Below are 22,142 nucleotides of genomic sequence, written 5' to 3'. Positions count from 1 at the left end.
CTCCCACCATCTTATCTTTTCCAGGCATTAAAAAATACCCCTAGAAATCTCTCCTCCTCCTGGGCTTGTTCAGTCCCTTTCAGATCTGCAGTCACACAGCAGCACTGCACGAGGCAGTGAACTCCCACTTCCACTGATCGTGCCAACAGCCAGCAGCTTCCTTCCTGGCGCAGCGTCCTCCTGCCAGCTCCCAGGGCCAAGGGAGATGCCCACCTGCAGTGTCCCGGACAAAAATGCTGGTGAGCACTGCCAGCAGCACTGGTAGGAAGCCATCAGTGCCAGGCAGCAGAGGGAAAAAGGGACAGGTCAAAGCCTTTCAGTGACTCAAACAGAAATGCACTTGCTCCTTCCTTCCCTAGCTGGCCAACAGCTTCCTCACGCCTCTGTCCTTTATTTTACACCAGCTCTGACCACAAAACACAGGGTATTTACCTTAGCATGCTCCAGGTAGCAGGATGCTTAGCAGAGGCCACCACAAGCCTTCTGCCTTCCCGTGGCTCCATCCAAATAACTGCTAATTGTTTTCTTGAGGTAAGGATTCATTTCACATGCCTCAGAACCTGTCAAAGCCCTTCCCGCCCTCACCACCAAAACTCTTTTTTCAACCTGTAATTCATTGCTCAGAGGATTGCTTGGACAATAAAGGAATTTGCACTGTTTGAGGAAGACTGACAGGCTCCTAAGTGAACAGTTGCTGATAACGTTGCCAAAATTTAAATCGTTTCCTCTTACAAAAGCCAGCAAAAGATCATTGGACTTTTGCCTTTAGAGGTAATTCTGTCCACCACCAGACCGCATGCAGTTGGTATTGGGGAAGAGGAAATGTGTCTCAGAACAACCTCTTATCACCACAGTATCTTGACTGTGCAGCAGGTCTCAGGGCCTTCAAGGGCAGCTGACAGAAAGCCCAGCTACCCAGGCTTGGAGCAGTTGGGAACGGTTATCAATGGACAAGAGAATCTGTTTTGCAATTTACTGGCGTCAGACAAGTGCTCTTGAAATAGGTGCAATAGCTGGTTTAAAGCTGCCAAGAGGTAGTTCACAACACAAAATAGACCAGAACAATCACAGCTGAGGCCAGCACTCCAGGAAGCCATGGCTGTATTTTGATCTACTTTGAGACATTAAGTTCCTGATTATGAATCTCTTTTGTTCCCCTCCAACATGATAGCATTCCAGTTCAGTGATGCTGATTCAAAACCAGAACAGCCACAAAACACGATAACCACACAGTATCCTCCTGAGGAGAAGAATGAAGAGGATAGTCAGCTTTTCTTCCACATGCATTTACTCCTTTTCCCAACGCCTGGCACTCCCCCTGATGCATCCAGACTGGCCTCAAAAGCAAGTGAACCACAAGAACATTGACATATCTTGCTACAGCATCAGGCTTATTCAGCTTGCACGCAGGCATGTCACAGGGGTGGGGAATAGATTCTTTACCGCTTACTGATCGGACTGTTTCTGCACTTCTTCATGAGGATTATTCATCCCCATCCATTTCTGAGGCAATATGCCTTAAGTTGGATACAATGATGGGAAGCATCTGGAAAGCTATCTGACAGCTACATGGACCTTGCTCAACCTGAGTAACCCCCTGAAACACATGGGTCTCACCAAGCACAGAGGTGGTCACAGAAAACTGGAAAAAGGCATTCCCCCAGACCAGCAGCTGCTCTTAGGTTTCCATGTCAGACCTCTGGGCAGAGCTTTGTCCCTGCTCCCCTTAAGCCGTTTGGTTTGTGAAGCAAAATTCATCCAAAAATGTGTATCTTTATTTGAACTCTGTTGCAACAGAATAACCTCTTTTACTCTGGAGACCCGACCAAGAACAGAAGAGGTTCACCTGGGGTTACAGAGGTAACCCCAGCAGCAGCTCAGGGACACTGACTGGAACAAGCAGACACAGCTAGAGGGGCCTGCAAGTCCACCAGGAAAAAAAAAATCCCCGCCCTGCGAATTTTAAGCTTAGCTTAACATTACGCTTGAGGCAGCGTATCTGCCTCTGGATAGGTTCACCGATACTCCAGCACCCTCACAGGGCTCCACCACAGACACCAAAACCATTGCAGTCTGAGGAAATGCTCCCTCTGTATCCCAACACGATAAAGCTGTCACAAAACTGCTCATTTTACCAACAGTTTTTTGTGGCCTTGATTTTTTAAGAAACTGCAGTTGAAAGACAGTGAAATGGAGGACCCTAAAGGCAGAAGGCGGTTGTGCCCAAGGTCTCCAACATGAGATGCCCTCCCCTGTGTCTCAGCCCGGGAGGCCCACCCTCAGGGGCAGCCCCCATCTCCTCACCGCTAACAGGGGGAGACAAATGGAGAGATTAGCCCTTTTGTCACCCCCTGAACTGAAAGGTCAGGAACAGAAGAAGCGGCAACATCTCCTGTGAGCTTTTGCATTGCTAATGCCTGTGGCAGCACTAGCTGGCTGAGTTGCCCCTAAACCGGCAGCGCTCGCTGACTCTTCAGGCGAGGGCTGTTTGAGAAGATCGCAACACAGGCTCCCTTGAGGTAACACACAGAAGGACCCTCTTCAGTACAGCAAGAAGGCAAGCTTACCTGCCATTCCCTAAGCAGAAATGAAGGCAGAGAAGCACACTCCGAGGCATACACCTCAGCTGCCCCACAGGACATAATGCAAAGCGCTTTGCTTTCCTGGGCTCTCGAGCTGGGCATTCACTCGCCGGCACGGCTCTTCCCCAGGGAACAGCAGGATGCCGCCAGGGGTCACCCCTGTAACGTATTTTTGACCTATTTCCATCTTGCCCTGCACTGGGCATCCGTACTGAGGTGCTGGTAGCGGGGCTGCAGGGGCCGCCGTGAGGAGAAGCCGCGCTGCCCTGCCCGCGCGCTGCCGGTTCCAGAAGGTTCCACAGCAGCCTCCCCTCAGCGCTCAGCCGAGCCCCTCAGCGCCTCTGGGAAACAGCAATAAGAAAGGGCAAAACGCTCAGCGGTGTCCCTCAATGCCTCCGGGAAATCGCAATAAGAAACGGCAGAATGCCACAGCGCAGGAAGGAATGGGGTGGTGTGGGTTAGGGGGGCTGTTTCCAGGGACAGCCAGGTTGTAAAGGGGGAGTGGGGATCCGAGTGCCAAAGTGAGGCAAGAGCTGCTGTTAGTGTTATCCCCCCCGTGTAACCCTCCTCATGGGTGTCCCACAGCATTAGTTTGAGCATGAGGATAGGGCTATGTTTGAAGAAGAGGTGGTTGTAGCACCCTCTGAAAGCAAGGCTCTGAGGTGAAGCGAGGGCTGCTACCAGAGCCCTCCCCACACGCCGCCTCTAGCCAGAGGCTTCGACACGTCCCATGATACAAATCTCAGCCTAAGGTTAGGATTAAACTTCATGTATTTGGAGGCAAATGCTGACATGAAAAACCTCTAATGAGATCCCTAGAGCTTCATCCACATATTCCATGTCAAATCTGGCTTACTAGCTAGACAAAAAGGTTGTAGCAAAAAGACAAAACATAGACAGCACATCCTAACAAATACCCAGAGAAACAGTGAAAACAACGGTTCCTCTTTGCGCATTCAATCCTGCTTTTCCCAAGACACAGCACTCCTCACAGCTGCATCCAAACTCTCCTCAAAAGCAAGAGGTGAATAAGGCTGCAGCCAAAATGATGCCCTCCTCTCTGGCTGTAGAGGTGTCTCTGATGTGCAGCTTTATATGGTGATCTTCGATGACAGAGATTTGGAAAGAAGAAAAAAAAAGCCTGCTGTGGAGCTGTTCCAGAGACATGAAGAAAGCTTGTTCAGTCATGAAGCAAAAACAAACAAACCAACCAACCAACCCACCTTTTTTGTTACAGAAGAATAAAAACCTCCACACTTCAGTTCTGTCTCAGCTGGATGATGCATCAGGGGAAAAAAAGGAATTATTCCCCCTGCAGTGTGTTTCAGATTTTAGAGGACTGTAAAGGTGTCAATAAGCAACCTAAAATGCCACCACATGGGTCTTTCAGCAGGAGTTATGGGCCTAAACCTGTCTTTAAATCGTGGTCCGAACCTCTTGGTGGCTTGGTCTCCATCTCCCCTTGTGAAATGCAAGGTGACAATCTTTTTTCTTAAAACAAACAAACAACAATAAAAACCAAACATGAAAGCCTGTGTGCAGTCAGGCATGGAGCCATGAATAAGCCAAATGGCCAGTTCCACATAGCACACCATCTCCCTGCAGATCCAGGCATTCCCATTACCTTCCATTTGCATCACCAACCCAGTGCTGTTGATATTCCCTCTAAGTGTTCTGTTCTGCTCCCAGTTAAGCACTGCCCAGTTAGGCACTATGGAAAAAATTGTGAGAAGTTTTGCCTCACAACAAGCAGTGGTTTACTCTGGAGCGGATGTACTAGCACCTCTCCATGGAGCTGGAAATAGGGCGAACCCCTAATCAGACAACAAAATTTCATGCCTCCAAGCAAGAGAAAATGAAGAACAAATTAAGTGTTCACTGCAAACAATAATAGTGTTTTTCTGCAATTCTTTTCATTTCTCTCAGCATAACTACACATCTTTTGAAAACAATCTCTTTTTTTGCCAGGGCTTCAACATTCTCCCCTGAATTAATGATGCTGGAAAACCTCCACTTTTCATAGACTCCTATTCGACAGTCTCTGCTCAGCAGCAGAGGACTGCACAATACTTGCTTATGCAATGTCTGGCCCTGTGCCAGGAATAATAGCCTGTCAACTAGGGACAACCAACTCACACACAAAACCAAAATACTTTTCTCATTAAACATCTAAATGAGGTGGACTAAAAACATCTCAAACCTGGTGGCTATAGCATACGCTAATGTCAGTCTCCACACTGTGTTAAATAATCTCATACTGTAGTTTTCGAGGGACAGCTAGAATGAATAGAAGAAGATTGAACTTCCCTATTCATTACCTCCCAAGTACTCTTGACACTATAAAGAACTATTATTGCAGGACCAGGCAACAAGACACCTAAGGCAGTTAAAATGCAACTTGATCTGGCTAGATACTTGCAGACAAGCGCAGTTTTGGCAGCTTTAGGCACCAGCACATTGTAATCATATGGTGGCTCTTCTACCTCAGGCAAAATCTATCCTTGAGCAGATTAGGAAGTGGGAAAATATCCTTTTACTTGCAAAATAATATAAACCACACTGCCCATACCAATATTTGTTTCAAGGCAGTTCTAGATCATGCTTTAAATGTGGTTTATCTGTATTTTGTCCCAAAGAAACATTGAAAGCATAGCAGTCCCACAAACTTATCATTATCTAATCTGAAAGGAGAAGAACCAGCCCTTATTGTCTGAAATCAGTTTAGCTGCAAAAAGGTGCAAGCCCAGATTTTAATTTTTGCCTTTGTGAGCATGGACACATCAAAGAACTCTGGGAGAACTCTTCTCCATTTTAACTCATGGCTGAGAAATGAGTAACCAATTCACAGACATTTGCAGACCTCAGAAGTCCACCTTCTGCTACATCACCAGGTCATTACTCCACTGGGATGTGAACTTTCCATCCTTGTTCACATCACAATGGCAGGAGATAGGACTCCCACGTTTAAATGAAACCTTGCTGTGAAGCTTTAAGTAGCTATGAGATAGAGATCGTACAGTGACCCTGATTACCAGCAGCAGAAATTTGTATCTTCTACTCCACTCTGCCCTTCTACAAGAGATTTTCTGGAAGACATTGGAGACTGGGGGGGCCACATCCCTTAACTTCTGACTTTCACTGACAGACAGAAGAGATTAAGAGACTACTGCATCTCCCACAATTTTGAGAGCTGGTATAAACCAAGTTTTAATACCGCAGAGAGTGAGGCTTTTGCAATGTGGCCTGTAGTTAGTCTCAGAGAAGAGATACCATAGCTTGCCACATACCTCATCTACACTACATCCATTCCTAGCTTCTCCTTCATAACACGATAACCTTCAGACTGGTATTTCAGAGAGTACCCTCGGAAAATGAACTGAAGAAAAGTATAGCTTTAGGATGGAAGTTAGACCCCCTTGCTGAGCGGAACCGTGCATGATGAAAGCACTAGCTCGGTGAGGAAAAGTGCCACAGTTCTGTGCAAAGCAATTTTTTGAAGTGATACCTTCTCCAACCATTTAACTCTTCTGTTATTATTAGCATCTCCTCTCTGTTTTTGTACCAGAGCACAACCTATTTTTTTCATTCAGGAAGACTAGGTGAATTTCTACCTGCACTTCTCCATACATCATTTTGCATGGCTGCAGTGTAGCTTCTCTGTACCACATTAGTTCAAAGGCATCTACACTGATTATATCAAAGATATAAATTCATGTCAAAGCTTCAGGTCAATAACAGCCTCTTTCTGTTGAAAACAGGGAACTACAGTGAGCTCTGAAGCCACTGAATGGGAAGAGGTTTATAAGCACATACACAAAGCAATGACAAAGAGTGAAAAGAAATGCTATCTGGGACAAAAAAAAAAAAAAAAAGTGTCAAATAAGGAAAGATACCTCATCTATCCACAGCATCCTGTCTCAGAGAAATAGATCACATACACTGCTGAACTAGAGGAATCTGTAATGCCTACCTGTAATTGCACATGCCCAATTAGCCAAGTGTGGGACACACACAGCACTGAGATGGAATAATCTGGTTGCCTATGAAACCAGCACTCTGGGAATGCTGAAGAAGAAGGAAAATAGACCGTGCATTTTAATGCTGGAGTTTGTAATAGTATTATCCTATGGATTTTATACCAGAAGTCACATTTCTGGCATTTTTCCCTTCCAGAGGGTTCTGGTTTGATGGATTTCATTCACTTACCTACAGAGCCATCTAGCGGAGGAAAAAAACATTTGTTAGAATGAAATTCAATTTATCACGCTGTAAGGATAATACACATAGGATCTGATCTTCAGAACAACCTGTAACAAACTAACATATCCATTGTTCTAGTCAAATTTTAAGCAACTAATAAGATGTTGCTAAGTGATCTTGGCTTTCGTTCCTACAATTACAAAACTTCAAACTTTTCAACACTAATTCCCAGTATCTTTCTTTCTGAAGAGGGTGAACATTTCATCGTAGACTTAGCCTCAGCTGAATTCACAGTGCAAAGCTTTTTGCTCTTGCAAAATCTGGAATCTTCTTCAAAGCTGATGTGGATCAGAGCTGTTATATGTTTTAAGCAAATCTTAAAAGCTAAGGCAACACTAGTTGGAAAAAAATGTTTCATTGCAGTGTTCAGTGGACATCTACAAAAATAAAGGGTGATAAACATCAAGTGGGGTATAAACTTCTTAAAGCAAATAGAACAAACCCTGTAGTGCAACAATCAAACCTACTGCAGAGGGTTCCTGTTTCTCTCTGAAATTCTTAGTTGCCCCTCTGCCCTCACTGCTGTTGAATGCCACACCAACTGTTTCAGGGAAGAGAAGGGATCTCAATGGAGAGAACAGAAGCTTGGCATTGCACAGGAAGGAGGAACAGGAACTTCTAAAAATAATAGAAAATGTAAGGCAATCATCATTAGTTGAAATAATCCACAACAAATATGTTACTGTGAGGCAGCTCTAATTTAAGTAAATTAAATTTAACAGTTATGGTCTTTAGGGTTCCCCTGGGCGTTTCAAAACCTTGGCCATTCCTGTAGTTCTCTGTGGTCAAAAATAGTGCCATTTCTCCCTGCCCTCTGCAAAAGAAGTTGTGTCCTTCAGCAAAGGGCTACATGCTATTTAAGAGCCAGAGGGAAATAGTGTGAGACAAAGCCAGTGGGACAGATTTGCAGTCTTGCCAAAACGTTGAACCTTTTCCAAAAAATACTTTTAGTCAATTTCTCCATCTGTGCCTTGCTTCCTTTTCCATTTATTAATAATTTTTGGAGGCTTTTAAGAAAAAGAAAATAAAGCTTTGAAGGCTGGGAAGTACTTGATAGTCGCTGTAAGAAAATAAAAAAATGCACTAAGCCTCACTATTAGCTTCCCCTAGAGATTGCAGGGAGACCCACTAGAAGTCAGATCCGAAAGTGTTCCAGCAAAGCGATTTCTCTTTGTTCAAACTGTGAGCACACTTCTTGTGTCTCCTGCTCCTGAACAAGGTAACAGTAAGCTCCTTTGGCAGTCACCCTACATTAGCCACTGCCAGGACAACACCCATTTTAAAGCAGAACAGCTTGACATTCTTCAACACCACACCCCACCCTATAGTAGGTTATATTCATGGCAATTTACTGTGGCACTAATCAATCTCAGATTTTTATCAGGTGTTTACTTTGGGAAGAAGCAGCTGTTGTAGCTGCTGAAGCAGCATCCCACAAAATCTTGCAGCAAACACTTGCCTCAGGTTATACAGAAAGCAATGTATGGTGCCATCCCTATCCTACCTGTTGTCAGTAGAGTAACTCCAGTGTACAAAAACTCAGATTAGGTTAGCAACAGAAACCTGGTGTATTAAAATGCATAAAAAACTATTAGCAAACTACAAACAGAAAACATCTAAATATAATATAGATATAATGCTATCTGTTAGTGAAGCTGACATCTCACATACCACCACCTAGCAACAAGCAAAGCCAGCAGCCGCCAACAGAACGCACATAGTCTTACCAGCCATTTCCAGAGATCCCAGGCTTTAGCACAACTAATATAAGCAGACAGTTCAATTTCTACTATGAAGCTCAGGGCACAGCAACAGGATGGAATTCTTTTCTCCTTTGTGTGTTAAAAAAGGAGAGTCTCAAGTGGGCATCTACTACAGACTCAAAATGGGCTTCTGCTTCACACTGATTTTAAGATGTTTTTTCTCAAAACAATCTTGTGAAATTCAGTAACTTACGTAGGCATGGGGAGGAAATTCTGTGAAAGTGACAATGTCCTCTCCCACAGTAAGAGCTGGAAACAAGCTGAGTATCAGAGCTCCACAAACAACTGTTTCTACTAGTTATTCAAAATGTTGCACTCTGCAGGTAGACCACCGCAGTTTTGCTCACCAGGATTTTACACAGGTGTAGTCTGAGGGGAAGCGCATGATCAGCTGATGTCAGTCAGGGTTCTATTTCAAGTGATTGCGGATACAAAGAACAACAGATTTCCCACAAGGGAGTGTTCAACATCACTACAAAATTCCTTTAGGTACTCACTTTAAGATGGAAATTCTGTGATTCTTTGAAATACTGTCTTTGGGAAAACATTACTGCTATATGAGCATGGCTCACATGCCATGTTTGGAAGCATTTTTGTGAAAACTGTCTTGTCTTTCAGTCAGGTTCCTCAATCTAGGCATAAGAAGGCAAAGTTTTTTATAAATTATAAATTAATCTCAAATACATCACAAACTCTTCATAGATGTTTCTAATGTAAATATTTAGGATCATTACTAACCAGAAAACAAAACAAAACATAAGCAGGGTTTTTCTAGTGATCTGCAATCAAACACTGCTTTATTTACAGACAATTCAACAACCGAATACATTAGTTCAACTTTCATGTCTGCACACAAGGGAAGAGTCTTTACACATTAGAGGAGAGAAGCAAGACTAGATAGCTTCTTATACATGTATGGATTGATAACTGATTGTATGCAAGTATGCAGTTAGGTACAGGCGCGTTCAACTTAAATATCTCAGCTACTAATGTTGGTAAGAACAGCCACGCCATACTTTTAGCAGAATAAAGCTACAACTAAATTTGGCTTCCTACAATTGAGCTGGTGATCAATGTGACCAACTGTAGATTTTTAAAAACAAAAGCAAAATTTAGACCTAAGTTTTGCTCAAAAGATTAGCCTTTTTAAAGAGCCTTTTTAAAAGATAACCATCCTTATGACTTTCCCCATACACCTTCCAGATGCACAAACCACTTCAAATTAATCCTTGACAATGAGGTGTGTTTTTTTTGTTTGTTTTTTAATATTCCATCTTATCTTCCCAGGCAAGAGGAAAAACAAGTGAACTATTATAGCAGGGTTAGAATCAAATCTTTCACCTCAGGCGAGTGGTCTCGAGACTCAGGCTAGAAAAGCCTGTCTACCAAATATTAAATTTGGGTGTTTATAGTGAAAAGTTTTCCCATGTCCCAAGAGAAAAATACAAAATACAAGAATATAAGCTCAACGTACAGCTCTGAACACAGACCTGTATCTCTTGGTAGATCCATGTGAAGTAAAAGAACACTGCTTTGCTTCTCAGGAAGCTGCCTCCATTTGGCTGTACGTTCCATAAACGCAGACACTAACACAGCTTCAAAACATTTAAAAATTCTTCATCAAGAATAGCTTCTAATTCTTTAGAGTGAATAACAACAGGATTAAACAAGAAAAAGGAAGCAAGATGATCTTTAAAACTCAACGCATTACACAAAAGTACAAAGAAGTCAAATCTAGATACCAAGTCTGCTGTTTCCCAAACAATGCACTTTTAAGGTCAAAATCAACCTAAAATGTATTTGCCACCTACAGAAACAAACCAGAACTCTAATGTGCCAAAGAGGAGTCCTGCCATATAAGAGCAGACAAGTTCTTCTCAGAAATATTTATTAAACAAAACCGATAGCAACACACATGTAGTACAGTTAATACCCCCTAATAAAAAAAGCACATTGGACAAGGCCAAAATTATCTTCGTTTCTGGAAGATGTTGCCACGGCCCATACCACGACCTCTTCCTCTTGCAGCCACTGAAGAAAGAAAACACCAGGGATTACATGAATTTGATATAACTGCACAGTTAAAAAACTGACACCAACACTGACAAAACCAAAAATAAATAACTCTCGAAGTCTCTTGCTTAGAAGCATGGAAACTAAACCATCCTATTCAGGTTAAGTTCAGACTGTGATATAGTAAGCAAAAGTTTCTTGCCTAAGGAAGCATAACCAATAGTTACAGTCTTCTATTTATAACAGATGCAATGTGTACGAAGAACAATAAAAGATTAACACACTTTGTGTCCTTCTAATCTGACACACAAAGTTTGTAGCCAATGAGATTTAAGACCACACTCTTCCTAGGATTTGCAACAGAACTCGCTATGTTTCAGCAGACGTTACTCCCACACACGTCCCTCCTGCATTTGCTAGAGTTAACCAAGGACTTTAGAGCTCATGACTATTAGCAAGTCTTGTTGTAAGTAGACTGTGCACAAGAAAGGTACTAATGAGGATGAAATGCTAATAATTACAGTTTCCCAAAAATTTAAGTATCATCTTTCTACTTGATTATTTTTTCCCCTAAAAAGTTTAACAAGAACACCTGAATCCTTTCTCGAGTAGTCCAAACAGCTGGCGGCTGCCTTCACTGGAAAACCAAAGCTGAAATTTTACATCAAGTCTCTAACAGTCTACTTAACATACCTGGACTATTGCAACATCAATATTGTGCATAGGACAGTTTGAGTCTTAACTCTCACCGTAAGATAAAACAAAAACTATGCCAGAAATAGTCATTCAGCTTCCTACAGCTTATGCTTCCTCAGTGATGGAGATGAAAGTTGCCCAGTTCCTCTACAGCAAAATGGAGAGAGGATGGGGAGGACAGACAGGAAATCATTAACAGATTGTACCTACCCTGAGCTTTGAGAATAGCTGCTTTTCCTCGCCCAGCTCCAGAACCCTGGTTTTTATTCTTCATGCTCTTCAGCATAGGAGCATTCTTCAACATATCCGGTAAAATTAGAAACCGTATCTTGCTGCCTCTGATGTACACCTGCTCAAGCTGTGCCACTCGCCCATCTCTGTACGTCACTGTTATGTTGGACATCTGGAAAATACAGATCAGTGTTCACAGAGGCCTTTAGCACAGTTTTGGGCTCCCACTATTCTTGCCTGCAGAATATACAGCCAGGATTCAAGTACTAAAGTCAAAGACTTTCCAAGCACGCTGTCTTCTCAACCAGAGTGGCACCACAAGGCATCCAGCACCAGTTAAATATACTCTTACACATGCCGCTATTCAAGCGGAACCAGAATTTTTACCTTCTCCACAGTCTGAGTACAAAACAAAGCTAATAAAACTTATTTTTAATAAACCTTTGCTAGCCGTAACTATTACAGAAGCATTTTGATTTCAACCATGATTTACAAAAAGCCAATTGAAATTAAGCCTCCTGGGATGCCTTAAGGCACGTACATTAAAAACAGCTCCAATGACACATTAAATAAACAACTTCTGCAGAAAAATTATTCATAGAACATTGTTCACAGAACAAAACTTTAGTAACTCTGATGCCATTGACAGGAGTTCCCAATTGCACTCTTAAACCCGGAAAGAATAACCTGCATGTTGGCATGCTCAGTGATCTCAAATCACTACGTTAGGGGCATCAGTAGCAAAATTTTACTTATCCTAAGTGTAAAACCGAGGGTCTCTAAATCAAGCTGTCCATCTGCTACAGATAATCGCTTCCAAGCCCAGGTCAGCCCGCCTGCCTTCTGTCCTGCAGCACGTACCTGACAATTCATGTTGTCCTCGGCTTCAATGAGCTTCCCTCGGTACACTTCCCCCGTGTTGGTCTCGCAGGTCACGATGTGGCCTTCAGCCTCGTGCAGCACCTTGATGGGCACTCCGATCGACATGCTGGCGGTGCTGGGGCTCTACGCCTGCGTCAAGGGAGGGAAAAAAACTCAAAATAACGGAAATAACGTACAAAGTACTTTGTGCAACAGGCTTTCCCTACGGGAGGCGATTTTCTCTCTCGCCCCACACGCGTGTATCGATAACCCTGCCCCAGAGAGATGCCCGTGGCAGGAAGGGGCTAAAAGCCAGCACCACCCCCCCGCCCTCCCCGCACTTCTGGCGCAGGGAACCCACCCGTGAGCAGCGGGCACCCGGTCGGGGAACGGCTCCAGCCCCGGCCGCCCCCCTCAGCCCCAAGGCCCCAAAACCTCGCCCCCAAGGCCTCGAGGCCCCTCAGCGCCGTCCCCGTCCCGCGCGCACCGTAATGGCTCCGCCGCCTTCCCGCCGTGCAGCGCAGCCCGGAAGCGGAAAGCTCCCGGCTCGGGCCCTGCCCCGCCGCCAAAGCCGCCCGGGGCCCGCCGCGCCCCGGCAGGACGGTTCCGTGCCCTCCGCCCCCCCCCTCCCCTGAGGCGCGGCGGGCGGGAGGAGCCGGGCGGGCGGCGGGGCATGGGCGGGCGGTGAGCGGCCGGCAGGGCCCGGCGCCGCCATGAGGAGCCCGCAGGGGGCCGGGGGGGAGCCGCCGCCGCCTCCATCAGGTCAGTGCCGGCCCCGGGAGGCGACTGAGGGGGCTCGGGGGGCGCTGAGGGGGGAGCCGGGGGCTGCCGCCGCCTGCCCGGCACGGAATCGGTCTCGGGACTCGTCACGGGCCCGGGGCAGCGCTAACAGCGGGGCGCTGAGGGAAAGGAGAGGATGGGCGCGGGTCCCGGTCCCCGGGGGATGTTTCTGCCCTCAGGGGGAAGCCCCGCGGTGGAGGGGGTCGGGGAGCCCCGAGCGGTGCCGGCTCCAGCAGCGCCACAGCCGCGGGGATCGGCGGGTGCCTGCAGCGGGCTGGGACTGCGCCAGGGAGCGGGGTGAGCCCACAGCTGGCGTCACCCGCAGCGTTTGTCAATAAAGCTGCGTTACAGCCGCCAGCCCGCACCGAACGCGTCCTGTCCCCGTCCTGAAACGCAGCTGAGCTGACCCTGTATTAACAGAGGTTTGCGAGGGGCTTTTCCAGATCAAAGGTGAGGTTATGTGGAGAAAGCTTTTATGATTAACTCACTTTGCTTAACTCTGAAGTAGCAGTAACAGGCAAAAACGCTGAGGGCCCTCCAAGTCGTAAGGGTGTTTCTGAAACTGAAACCACCACAGAGCCACCTCTGAAGGAAACACAAGGGCTGTCAGCACTGCGGGTGTCCCAGGACTTTCGGACAGAGTTGTTCCCTGTCCCTCTTCTTTGTTGTTATCGAGGGAGTTAATAGAGGAGGCTAGCTGGTGTCATTTGAGTTTCTTTAACCTAAAATTACTCCTGACAATTACAGTCCTTGAGGAAAAATACATCTCTAGAAAAGCTCATAAGAAATCTGAGCCTAGAAATCTTGGGTGTGTCCAATTTCTTCCCTTTTGGTTTAAGATTTTTGAGGCGTAGAAATACATTCAGACACATGAGGAAGGATGCGTATCTATGCCTTACCTAGTATTATTTAAGAGGGGTTACTGCTCCCCAGTTAGGGGCTGGGGCTAAAGTTTCACTTTATTTTTGGCCCACCAAAAACAAAGTAAAACTTCCACGAGAAGGGTGGACCATACAGCAGGGTGATCTGGGTGTGTAACAGTAAAGGAGTATGAGCTTATACTAAACGCTTAATTATACAGAAATAGCTTAATTATATAGAAATGGCAAATTACTAAAAGAAGAAGAACCTGCCAATCAGATAAAGTAAAACAAAACCAAAAACCACCACCACCCATTTCCAAGTTTCTCTTACTACAGAATGCTGAGGTACAGAAGTATTTCTGTATGGATTGATGTGTTTTACGTTTTGCTCACAACGGGGTGTTTTCACCACAGTTGAATGTGTCCAGCTGAAAGTGCCCATCATCCAGCAGCTGTACCACTGGGACTGTGGGCTGGCCTGCTCCAGGATGGTGCTCCAGTAAGTCACCGATTTTGTTGGAAGGGGTGGGAAATCCCATCTGTGGGAGAGGGGGATCCAGGAAAGAACATCCAGGGAGAAGGGGCATGCAGAAGCAGCTGTGAGTTTGACTGAGTTTTACAGGAGCACATATTCTTGGGTGCCCTTGGAGAAATACTGCTGCCAGGGCTTAGCACCGCCCTCCAGGAGAAGCAAGGGAAAATAGAAACTAAGACAGACTTATGACCTTTTCAGTAATTGCTTTGATTGACTGAAAATAATCCATTCAGCACTGAGTCTAAGAAGTTTGCAGGTTGGCATGCTTAAGCTGATAAAAAGTTATCCCTCTTTCCTGTCGTTATAATTCAGGTTTGGTATTTACCACAGCAGATCATGTAATTCCTTTCTGTATTTTCAAGCAATAGGTAGGTTTATCCCAGTTTGTGAGTATATACTGCCTCAGTCTTGGTGAGCCCCAAATCTGGGGGATGAACAGTTTTGTTCCAGGAGTAGTTTCAACTTCAAAACAATGCACTGTATTGCCCTTTTTTTTTTTTTTTTTTCTTTTTCAAGCCAGTAGCTGTTCTGCTGAACTCCTCTTTCCTTCCACAGAGGAACATGAGCTTAGGTGCAGGAGAAATACCTATTTAGATGTCCACTTAGTAGATATGAAGCAGAAGATTTTCATTTCTCTCCATCCCTTCTACCAAGACGTTAGTCCGTGTGCTGGTAATTTCCCATCTTGACTACTGTAACCTCTGCCTCTTCATTCCCTTTGCCACACCTGTCAGCCCAAAACTCAGCATCTAAGATTAATCTTCTCACCCTGTTGATCTGACCTTGTTTACCCTGCTTCCTCAATTCCAGTATTTTTTTTTCTTTTGCATTTGATTCCATTTGTTTTGACTTCCAGAACTCTTTGTTACTGCCCCTCTCCATCCCTTTGCAACATCCTAAACTTTCTCAAGACCATCTCCCCTTTATTGCCTTTTCTGTCATCAGTACCTAAGACGAACTTCCTCTGAGTATATACCAACTTCCTTTGCAGTTCCTCCTTTTGAAATCCATATATTGTGTGAAGCAAGTTTTTATTAGTCTTTAACACTCCTCTCTGTGTTTGCTCTATTAAGATTGTATGTATAGATTGTAAGCCCTTCAGGACAGTTCTGTACTTGCTGAGTATAGCTTGCCTATTGTACAGCAACCCCTGTACTTCTAGTGCTATAAAGCAGTTGAGATACTGGTACTTTTCTAAAAAAAAGTCAGCAATAAATCCAGTTAAATATTCCCTATTCCCTTTCCCTTCCCTTAAATTTGTGGCTCATTTGTGGGATGTTTTTTGGTTACTTCTTAGCCAAGCCCATTGTTTCAGTTTTTCCTTCCTGTGATGTGGAAGCTTGGGCTACAGCACACACTTTGCTTCTCCTAAGATCTGTGCTTCCCTTCCCCTGCCTTTACTAACCCCATAGGTACCTGAATCACTTGGACAACGATGAATTTCAGAAAGCCATCCAAGAGCTCCAGTTAACAAAGAGTATCTGGACTATTGACCTGGCCTACCTAATGCGGCACTTCGGTGTTAAGCATAAATTTTGCACCCAAACACTTGGAGTGGACAAGGGCTACAAAAATCAGGTTAGTATTCTTATCTACTGGGAAACAGCAGGCAGTTTTTAAAGGGAGTGCTGTGCGTCATGCTAGAAGGGCTCTGCTGTGTAACTGATGGTTAACTATAGCTCCTGTAAACAAGGTTTGTCTGTTGCCCAAATTGGTATAAATCAGTTCCAAAGGCACGGCTAGATAGGATCTCATGTATTCTGTATCTTTGATCACATTGATTTTTTAAAAAAAAGTTTTTGCATAGTGTTCTTGAAAGGTTCCAGACTATTCAACACCCTTGGAGACTGAAGCCCTCTAAGCTGTCTCCAGAACAGGCACAGCTCGGGCAGTGGTTGTGCTTCCACACTTTCCCTGCCACCATGCCTCAGCCCTGGCCTGGAGGAACCACCTCTAGAGGCCAGTTCTGCTTCCATGACCGTGGAGAACTTCTTCAAGGTTGCTAACAAGGGGACCAATGAACACACACACAAGCAACAGCTTTTCTGATGCAGCCTCCTGCCCAGTAGAAACCAGGCAGACTTCTTTCATGTTGGCAGATGAATAGCCACTGCTTGGAAATTGCAACAGTAACTGACCAGGAATGAAATTAAACTGATAATTTAAAGCAGGAATTCTTATTACCAGTGAACTAAGGGAGAGAGTTCTTATCCCATAGCCAGATCTCCAGCTTACACAGGCCCTTGCTAGCAGACATTGTAAATGGTGGATTACCTAAGGTGATCATCATTCCAGTTCATAAATTCTGTTATCTCCAGTCATTTTATAGGAAGCACTTTGACACAGAAGAAAATCGAGTGAATCAGCTCTTTGCACAAGCCAAAGCCTGCAAGGTGCTGGTGGAGAAGTGGTAAGCTTATTGTTTTCACTTTGGTCTTTGGAGATTGGGGGCTTCATGCATTTTTTGGAATCACTGAGCTAAACTTATGAAAGCCAGGCTGAAATCAGACCCACAGCCTTTTTGGTGAATTAGTCTTTTTACTTTATATCTCAGAAGAGCGGACGCAAAGAGTTAATAATGAAATTTGAGGAACAATAGTAATGACAGAGTGATTAGCAAATGTTGACAGAAGTTAGCTATTATATTTTGAATTTGATTTTCCATTAAGATTATCCAAATAGGGAATGCCTACAGAGCTTTAATTGGCCATTGTTAAGTACCATTGTCATTTGAATTAAGGAGAATGCTATGTGGACACACAGCCCATTGTTCCTAGAGCTATGCAAATATTATAGGTCTCTGTTCCTAGACAGAAGCACAAAGATAAAGCTGGCATGTGAGCCTTTGCTGATAGGAGGATAAAATAAAGAACCTTATGAAAGAATTATAAACCCAGGAAAAGAGGAAAAACTGTGGAATTGTTTAAACAACCTATAACTGACAGTGATGTTTGTTATTTATGGAAAATAACTAATGCATGTTCAGCTTGAGTTGCACCCCCTTTTATAGAGAAGCTGGTTTAGATCTCTGTCAAAGTGCGGTAAGTAGTTAGGAATGAGGAAAGAAGAGAGGGTACCGGGCAGCCACAACATTATTTGAATGCTGCAATGCAACTTTCATTTAAAAGAATTGTTAAGTGTTCTTTTTAACATATCCAGTCTGTATGGCACCACCTGTTTAACTAGAGCTGTGTGTCAAGAGAGAAGGGACAGTCAGTCCATCTTGGTGTAGAAATCTTAAGATCGCGTCCTTGATCAAGGCAGGGACAGAATGCATGTGTACCTGTGCAGTACTCAGCTTGGGGCACCGAAGAGTAGAAGCAACGCTGGGAAAGATTTAAAAAGAACAAGTTCAGTCAGGTATGACACACAGCACTACATCTGAAACACATCCAAGGGATGAGTTCTAATGCATATGTTATATACCATCTGCCTCAGTGAAGGACAGCTTTTAACAGATGAGATTATAGGCTATGTTTGGTTAATACTTGCTTTCTGTAAGAGGTACTATAGAAGTACAGCCTGAAAAGAATCAGGTAGTCCAAACTTGCAACTGGGAGATGCATATTCCTGTGTGAAAGAGGCAAATGTGGGCATGCATTAAGTTGGTTAGTGATTACATGATCTTCAGCTGCTCAGTCAGTGAAGACTTGGTGCTTCGGAGTTAAGCTTTTTCTAAGAGCAGGATAGAACATTTCACTTGTGATTTTCCCACAACAAAAGTCTCTTAAATTACTGAGTAAGTTGCCAACTTCTTTAATACTCTTCTCCCAGGCATCCGATACATTTTGAGATTACATCTACATTATTGCAGAATCCAGTGCTGTTGCTCTACACTTCAGGAGCAGCAATGAGATCAAAAGACCATGAATAGCACAGGTTTTGTCAGGCTTTGTAGCAAAGCCTGGAGGGTTTAGCTTCACTGAATGCCAGTCTTTCTTAAACTTGTAAATAAACATGATTTTTTTTCCCCTACAGCACAGTAACTGTTCAAGACATCCAAAAACACCTGTCCCAAGGTCATGTAGCCATCGTCCTAGTGAATGCAGTCCTGCTGTTGTGTGATCTTTGCTCAAGTCCTGTCAAATATTGCTGCTTTCTCCCCATTGGACAGAAGTGCTTCTGCAGGAATCCTGACTACCAGGGCCATTTCATTGTGTTGTGTGGCTACAACAAAGCCTCAGGGAGTATTTACTACAACAACCCTGCCTATGCTGACCGTGAGTAGCCTGCTCTTTTTGGGTGGATTCTCAGCCACCTTGTTACTTAACACGTCCATAACACAGAGCCATAGCTGGAGTTCCCCTACTAGTGTGCACATATTTCAAGCATAACTAACCAATTTGTCAGAAAGGGTTGTGCTACATGCACGAAGTTTTTGCTGCAATCTGTGCTGTGATTTACTTGAGTCACTGAGATACACATTCTAGCAACTTGTTTGGCTTCAAGATAGGCTAGTAAGAGATGCTGCACTGTACTTATGTGCAGAGTATAGCAAGATGACCACTTTGAGACCTATTTACAGCATTACTTCAGTGAGCCTTGCCTTGGAGATGAGAAAATCTACTTGAGCAAGTAAAGCTGTAACACAAGCAACAATTGATCTACTCTATGTACAGTACTTTTCTTTGTAGATGCTGCTAGACCCAGAATGGGAGCCTTTCACAGGCGTCTTCCGAGTTTTTACTGACATTTAATTCCTCTTTTACAGGAACATGCTGCACCAGCATCAGTAACTTTGAGGAAGCCAGGACAAGTTATGGCACGGATGAGGATATTCTGTTCATCTACACAGACAGCTGACATCCACACCCGATACTTCTGGTCCTTTCTGGTGCAGCTGGCAAGGCAGTTGGCTGCTTGTCTCAGGACACCCCTGCAGAGACCTTGCTCCTGAATTGCAGTGGGATCTTAAACAAGGGAGGCTTTATAGACATTGATAGGACTATATTGCAATGCTGTCTTTACCTTTTTATTCCCAATGAAATATCTGATTTTATGATGTGTCACACATTTTTCTCATTTCTAACACTGCACATTTGACAGCAGTTTTAAAATACAGGCCCTAAGCCTCTTCACTTTAAGCTTATTTTCAAATTAAACATATGAGAAAAGAAGCACCAAATGTATGAACTTTAACACTTGGTAATATACACATAGGTTTAAGTAAACAAAACCAGAAAAAAAAATAGAAAATACCTGTTTCTCTCTTTCAAAGCAACAAGGGCTGATCTTCATCCTAAATCGAGGGATCTGAGGTTCAGCAGGGTATTGTGAAAGGAAGAAATACTAACTTAAACCACTTTCAAATAATGAAAACACCTTTTGGCTCATCAGTATTGTAGGAATTAAACATGTACATTAGAAAATTTCCCATGTACAAAATTCACCTTACAGTTTTAGTATTGATGTCACTGGATTAAGTTTTGAATTGCAGTTATTGGGATTGATCCCTTGCACTACAAAGTGCATCTCTTTTGGCTAAATATTTTCAGATGACTGCCCAGAACTCTGTATTACCCCAAAAGTTTAAAGACTTTTTTGGACATGAGAGTCTTTGTGGCTCTTTGCAAAAAAAAAGTCTCTAAGCATTATGACATCCATGCACACCAGTTTCTGATGCACCCAATCTAAATATAAGCTTAAGCAAATACAGAAAATACTCATTCATATACTAATGGTATGTATTTTGTTTGTAAATTTTAACTGACAGGAGAGACTGGATTGCAGCTGAAATGCTGAATCATACTTTGAGCCAAACTTTGCTATTGGTATTAATTTAGTGACCTTCTAAAAGTTGAACTCAATTAAGAAAAGGGGGAATACAAACAGTAAAAAAGATAGAAACTGTAGTTATTCTTATACTGTAGGTGTATTTGGATTAAGCTGAAGTTTTGTTCAGACATTCTGAAGTGAAATTGTTAGCAGCCCATTCATAATCCTTTTGTGTATTACCTGAGTTTATTTACTTTGCTGAGGAGCACTGTAAAAGTGTAGGAAATAGCCTACTTCAGATTTGTCCATCACAATTGCTTACAAGTCTTGGATCTCCAGTCCTACCTAAATTAAAATGGGCAGAAAAAATTGTTAGTACTCACATAAAGCTGACAAAACTTTGTTTTGCACTTAAGACAGAGATCCCACACCTTTGGCATGGTTTTAGGAAAAGAACTGTCCAAGTTCAGGAACTGTGCGGAACAATTAAAGGACATTGTTACTGAGTGGTAGAAATAATAAATAGGAACCTACTTGCAGCACGATAAAAAAAAAAAATCTAAGAAAAGACATCTTTTATCAGTTGCTGACTTTCTATAAGACGTGGAAAACATTAAGCAAACAGAATCAAGAGTGCTCCTGTGCACAGAGGCTGAAAAATAATAACAGATGTAAAATGCAGTAGCCTTTGAAAAGTTCTGAACAGAATTACGTGACAAGAAACTTTACGCATCCGATTTTACGTAGCACTGGTGAAGTTAGAATACATTCTGGCAGTTATATATGCAAAATAAATAAAAATCAGGATGTGATTTGGGAGTAGTATAGACAAATACATTAGTAAAAACCCAGAAAATGACCAGAGTACAAAACCTGCAGTAGATAATGCTTTATGACTCCTCCAAAATAAGTCACCAGAAGGCTACTGCTCTGGAAAACGTTCTGTGCAAGTCCAAATTAATAATGTTTGATTTAGAGAGATCGTATAAGCTATGTTACTCATTAACAGGTATGTAAATTACAGATTGATAAGAGCACTTAGTTTCTTAACCTAGGCATTTTCCATTAGGTAGTTCATTTTGTAGCATTGAACTGCCACAGGATTTATTTTTTTTTAGAGCAGGATTGGTTAGCTAATTAAAAATTCCTAAAAAGACTTGAAAAATTGCCTCTACATGTGAATCTTGAGCTTGTACATAAACATGGACTTAAGGGCACTCTAAGTGGTCTGAAATGTACAGATGGGGTGTAACAATAAATGTTTGGTACCCAGGGTTCAACTAGTTAACAGAATTGAAAGATAAAGAACCAAAGCTGTTTAAGTTAATACAGAGAAAACAAGAGTTCCACCCATTGCAACAGGAACTCTTATGGCTAAATGGAATACAGTTATGAGAGATGAGAACACAAGAAAGAAGCAGAACCTAAGTCAAAAGAAGACTACATGATGCAAATTCAGGATAAAAACCAGCTCACTGGCCAAGTATTCAGAACATCTGCATTTTCTGAAACATTGTTTTCCATGGTGTTCATCAAAAGTATGCATTCTGAAAATGTATAATCACTTTGTTTCCTTTATGATGTCCACAGCAAAGGAAAGGGTATTTTACATGCAGGGATTTTATACATAAATATATTTTTATTTGTAATTAAGCCATTCTCAATAAAGGTCTAAAGTCATGGATAACCCTGTAGCACAATGTAGCAGCTGCATTTATTAACTGATTTATTTTGAAAAATGTTGGAAAGTCTTTAGATGACGTGTTATATTCTTAACTGGAAATGGCACAGCTGAAATTGTAATTCTAGATTTAATTTTTCTTTTTAGGAGGTCAAATATGTT

General features: G+C 43.1%; 2 protein-coding genes across 3 annotated transcripts; one reads left to right on the top strand and one right to left on the bottom strand.

The window, feature by feature from the left end:
* Positions 1–9,371: 9,371 nt before the first annotated feature.
* Positions 9,372–12,948, bottom strand: SNRPD3 (small nuclear ribonucleoprotein D3 polypeptide). 2 transcript variants are annotated; one of them, XM_032199263.1, is made up of 4 exons: positions 12,894–12,948; positions 12,407–12,556; positions 11,525–11,717; positions 9,372–10,636 (listed from the first exon to the last, which is right to left on the bottom strand). In XM_032199263.1, exons 2-4 carry the CDS (start codon positions 12,530–12,532, stop codon positions 10,575–10,577), a joined length of 381 nt encoding a protein of 126 aa, XP_032055154.1. In that variant the 5' UTR covers positions 12,533–12,556; positions 12,894–12,948; the 3' UTR covers positions 9,372–10,574. The 2 variants fall into 2 exon arrangements, with proteins under 2 accessions (XP_032055154.1, XP_032055155.1); XM_032199264.1 differs by lacking the exon at positions 12,894–12,948 and adding an exon at positions 12,768–12,821.
* A 134-nt stretch (positions 12,949–13,082) lies between these two features.
* GUCD1 (guanylyl cyclase domain containing 1) lies at positions 13,083–22,003 on the top strand. Its single transcript, XM_032198862.1, has 6 exons — positions 13,083–13,168; positions 14,464–14,548; positions 15,997–16,162; positions 16,903–16,994; positions 18,563–18,804; positions 19,296–22,003. Exons 1-6 carry the CDS (start codon positions 13,120–13,122, stop codon positions 19,385–19,387), a joined length of 726 nt encoding a protein of 241 aa, XP_032054753.1. The 5' UTR covers positions 13,083–13,119; the 3' UTR covers positions 19,388–22,003.
* The last annotated feature ends 139 nt before the right edge of the window (positions 22,004–22,142 follow it).

The sequence above is a fragment of the Aythya fuligula genome, chromosome 17, assembly GCF_009819795.1.
Source record: "Aythya fuligula isolate bAytFul2 chromosome 17, bAytFul2.pri, whole genome shotgun sequence".
NCBI classification, from domain to species: Eukaryota; Metazoa; Chordata; class Aves; order Anseriformes; family Anatidae; genus Aythya; species Aythya fuligula.
Note: the sequence above shows the minus strand (reverse complement) of the source record. Positions and strands in the feature narration are given on the sequence as shown.

Coding starts and splice junctions, on each gene's coding strand:
- SNRPD3 (XM_032199263.1), bottom strand. CDS start 12,532: ATGTCGATCGGAGTGCCCATCAAGGTGCTGCACGAGGCTGAAGGCCAC. Junction 11,718..12,406: donor AGGACAACATGAATTGTCAG/GTACGTGCTGCA, acceptor TGTATTTTCCAG/ATGTCCAACATAACAGTGAC. Junction 10,637..11,524: donor AGCTATTCTCAAAGCTCAGG/GTAGGTACAATC, acceptor TTCTTTCTTCAG/TGGCTGCAAGAGGAAGAGGT.
- GUCD1 (XM_032198862.1), top strand. CDS start 13,120: ATGAGGAGCCCGCAGGGGGCCGGGGGGGAGCCGCCGCCGCCTCCATCA. Junction 16,163..16,902: donor ACAAGGGCTACAAAAATCAG/GTTAGTATTCTT, acceptor TGTTATCTCCAG/TCATTTTATAGGAAGCACTT. Junction 18,805..19,295: donor CAACCCTGCCTATGCTGACC/GTGAGTAGCCTG, acceptor CCTCTTTTACAG/GAACATGCTGCACCAGCATC.